The sequence below is a fragment of the Primulina tabacum genome, chromosome 3, assembly GCF_025594145.1.
Source record: "Primulina tabacum isolate GXHZ01 chromosome 3, ASM2559414v2, whole genome shotgun sequence".
In the NCBI taxonomy this organism is placed as follows: domain Eukaryota; kingdom Viridiplantae; phylum Streptophyta; class Magnoliopsida; order Lamiales; family Gesneriaceae; genus Primulina; species Primulina tabacum.
Genome location: NC_134552.1, coordinates 34,393,003 through 34,396,970, shown reverse-complemented (window position 1 = coordinate 34,396,970; position 3,968 = coordinate 34,393,003). Strand labels below are relative to the sequence as shown.

The 3,968-nt window shown below is 47.2% G+C and overlaps 1 protein-coding gene across 1 annotated transcript; it reads right to left on the bottom strand.

The window, feature by feature from the left end:
- Window positions 1-934: 934 nt before the first annotated feature.
- On the bottom strand, window positions 935-1,558 carry LOC142538676 (uncharacterized). Its single transcript, XM_075643979.1, has one exon. It carries the CDS (start codon window positions 1,556-1,558, stop codon window positions 935-937), a length of 624 nt encoding a protein of 207 aa, XP_075500094.1.
- Window positions 1,559-3,968: the final 2,410 nt, after the last annotated feature.

Genomic DNA, 3,968 nt, shown 5'->3' with positions numbered 1-3,968 from the left:
CCTTAGTAGGAAAATAAAATTTTTCACGTTGCTCCTCTACTAAGCGATGCCTTAGTAGGAAAATAAAATTTTTCACGCTGCTCCTCTACTAGGCGATACCTTAGTAGGAAAATAAAATCATGTTATCACTCTCACGATAACACAGCATTCATGAAATAACAGGAAGAACTTGATTTTATTGAATTCCGATGGATTACACAAGAAAATTCAGGAAATAAAATACATCAATGACAGAATTAAGAATAATACTTCCTAAGGTGATAAGCATTCCAAGGCCTCTTCAAAGCTTTGCCTTGCGCATTCTCTAAGTAATAGGCTCCAGAGCTCAACCTCTCGACCACCTTGAAGGGACCCTCCCACTTTGGGTCCAATTTTCCCCTCTGCTCTTCTGGCACCTTCCTCAGGACCAAATCACCCACCTGAAAGTTTTTTTGCACGACTCTCCGATTATAAGACTGTGCAATGCGGTTCTTATAAGCTTCCAATTGAATGCTGGCAGCCTCCCTCTTTCCTTCCAAAAGATCAAGGTCAGTAGCGCGTCTCGCCCCATTGTCCTCGTCATAAAACATCACCCTTGCCGATTCCAACCCGATCTCAGCCGGGAGCACTGCTTCATTACCGTAGACCAAACTGAAAGAAGTTTCTTTGGTTCCCTCTCTCGGAGTGGTTCGGTATGCCCATAAGACACTTGGTAGCTCATCCACCCAATTGCCTTTGGCCTTGCCCAGTCGAACTTTCAAACCCTGTACCAGCGTCCGATTAGTCACCTCCACCTGGCCATTACTCTGTGGGTAAGCTACAGAGGTAAAGACTTGTTGGATCTTCATCTCTTTACACCAAGCTTCGATTTTGGCCCCTTGGAACTGTCTCCCATTATCGGATATCAGCCTCCTAGGTACCCCGTACCTGCATACTATACTCTTCCACAAGAATTTCAGGACGTCGTTCTCAGTGATTCTGGCCAAAGGCTCTGCTTCCACCACTTTGAAAAATAATCAACTGCTACCAGTAGGAATTTTTTCTGAGCAGGAGCTATAGGAAAAGGTCCCACGATATCCATTCCCCACTGGTCAAAGGGACAGGCGGCCGTGACAGCCTTCATCATCGCGGCCGGCCGGTGATTCAACCGCGCATGACGTTGACAACTATCACAAGACATTACCAACTCTTGAGCATCATGCAGCACTGAGGGCCAAGAATAACCGGCGAGCAGTACTTTTCTTGCTAATGCATAAGCCCCTAAATGATTTCCGCAACACCCCTCGTGAACTTCTCGGAGCACATAATCAGCCTCTTTGTAACTTAAGCACCGAAGAAGTGGCCCTGTAAAAGACGTTCTAAACAACACGTCCCCAACCATTACATAGCGTGAACATTTTATCTTCAATTTACGAGCTTCGCGAGGGTTATCAAGAAACTTTCCCTCTTTCAGGTAATCAATTATGTCAGTCCTCCAATCCTCTTCTTCTTGCTCAACTACAGGTGAACTCGTGTGAGGTGTGAGTTCGATTTGAAATACCACATCTCTATTCTTCCAACTTCCCATCGTTCCAGCCATTTTGGCTAGTGTGTCTGCCTTTTCATTTTCTTTCCTGGGAATCTGTTCAAATGTAATCTCTGTGAATTTCTCTCTTATTCTTTCACTTCTCGAGCATACTCAATAAGCTTCTCATCTTTCACATCATACATCCCCTTCATCTGTTGCGCTACCAACTGTGAGTCAGAAAAAAATAAGTACCCGGTAGCTCCCACATTTATGGCTGCTCGAAGTCCTGCCAACACAGCCTCATACTCTGCTCATTATTGATGCTCGAAAGTCCAACCTTACAGCCAACTTCACTTCTTCCCCAGCTGGTGAAATCAGTACTACTCCCACCCCACTGTCCGTCCTTCGACGAGGAACCATCCACATACACCTTCCAAGGGTCCTCATTCTCCTGATGTACAGTCTCAGCCAGAAAATCGGCTAACGACTTGTGCTTTATAGCTGTTCTCGGCTCATACTGGATGTCATATTCTCCCACTCCGTAGTCCACTTAACCAGGCGGCGGACATATCAGAATGAGTGAGAATTCTACCTAATGGACTGTTAGTGAGCACCACAATCGGATGAGATAAGAAGTAAGGCCTCAAGCGTCTGGCTGTCATTACCAACGCCAAAGCCAACTTTTCCAACCCCGAGTATCGGATCTCTGCCCCCTTGAGTGCATGCGAAACATAGTACACCGGCTGTTGAACTGATCCATCAAGCTTGACAAGGACCGAACTCACGGCCCCTTCAGTGGCAGATAAATATACCCACAAAGGCTCCCCCGCTGTCGGTTTGGCTAGAACAGGAAGCTCGGCAAGGTACTCCTTCAGTTCTGTGAAAGCCTTCTTGCAATCCGGCCCCCACTCAAATTTTTTCGCCTTTCGCAGGGTCCGGAAAAAAGGTAAACTTCTATGGGCGGATCTCGAGATAAAACGTGCCAGCGCAGCAATCCTCCCTGCCAACTGCTGAACATCTTTGGGCCCCTGAGGAGAGACCATATTTTGGATAGCTTGAACTTTCTCAGGGTTAGCCTCAATTCCCCTCTCCGTCACCATATAACCCAGAAACTTCCCACTCTTCACCCCAAATATACACTTCTGAGGGTTCAACTTCAGCCCATAGGACCTGAGGGTGGAAAAGGTCTCCACTAAGTCAGGTATGAGCAGGGCTGAATCCTTAGACTTTACCATGATGTCATCCACATACACTTCCACATTCCTCCCCACCTGCTTAGAAAAGACTTTATCCATCAACCGCTGATACGTGGCTCCGGCATTTTTTAGTCCGAAGGGCATGACCACGTAACAGAAAGTTCCTTCAGAGGTGATGAAACTTACTTTATCTTGATCCTCCACGGCCAAGGGGATTTGATGGGTACCCCTGATAAGCGTCCAGCATGCACAAATACTGGTGTCCGGCTGTGGAGTCCACCAACTGATCTATGCGCGGCAAGGGATAACAATCTTTAGGACATGCCTTGTTGAGATCTTTGAAGTCCACACACATCCTCCATTTTCCCGAACTTTTCGGAACAAGAACGACATTCGAGAGCCAAGTAGGAAATTGTACCTCTCGAATGTGCCCAGCACTGAGCAACTCTCCCACCTCCTTTTTTATAACTATATCTTTCTGGGCCCGAAGTGTCTTTTCTTCTGCTTCACGGGACGAGAATTCGGCAAGATGTTTAACCGATGTTCTGCTACATCTGGACTCGTCCCTGTGAGCTCTTGGGCTGACCAAGCGAACCTGTTGAGATTAGCTTGTAAACAAGTAATAAGTTTTTCCCTTACCTCTGGGTCAAGGTCAGGGGCTATTCTTAGAGTTTTCTTGTCAGGCCCCAATGTCACGATCTCCGGCTTCTCATCCATCACCTCATGAACCTCTCTCCTTACCACGGGCAACCCGCTTCGCCCCATTCTAATCATATTGACCTCCACACGTGCCCTCTTCCCCTCTTCTTTCACTATCCCCTCATAACACCGACGAGCGACTTTCTGGTCCCCACATAAGACTCCAACCTCCCTCCCCACAGGAAACTTCAACTTCTGATGATACGTGGACGCTACAGCTCTGAAATCCTTTAGGGCTGGTCGCCCCAGAATTCCATTGTAAGCGGATGGGGTGTCCACCACAATAAATGTCGTCATCTTGGTCACCCGTCGAGGCTCATGCCCCAAAGATAAAGGAAGGACAATTTGACCCAGCGGCGGGATGTCATGTCCTGCGAACCCATATAGAGGAGTGGAGATTGGCTCAAACTCAAATCCTTCCACCTTCATCTGATCCAGAGTACTCTTGAACAGGATATTAACAGAGCTTCCATTATCAATAAAGATTCATGCCACATCGTAATTGGCAATGGTGGTCGTCACCACCAAGGCATCGTTATGAGGAGCCACAATGCCTCGGAGATCCTCTGGCCCAAAACTGATGACAG

Bases quoted from the DNA above. Each gene is read 5' to 3' on its own strand.
- LOC142538676 (XM_075643979.1), bottom strand. From the start codon at position 1,558: ATGGCTGGAACGATGGGAAGTTGGAAGAATAGAGATGTGGTATTTCAA.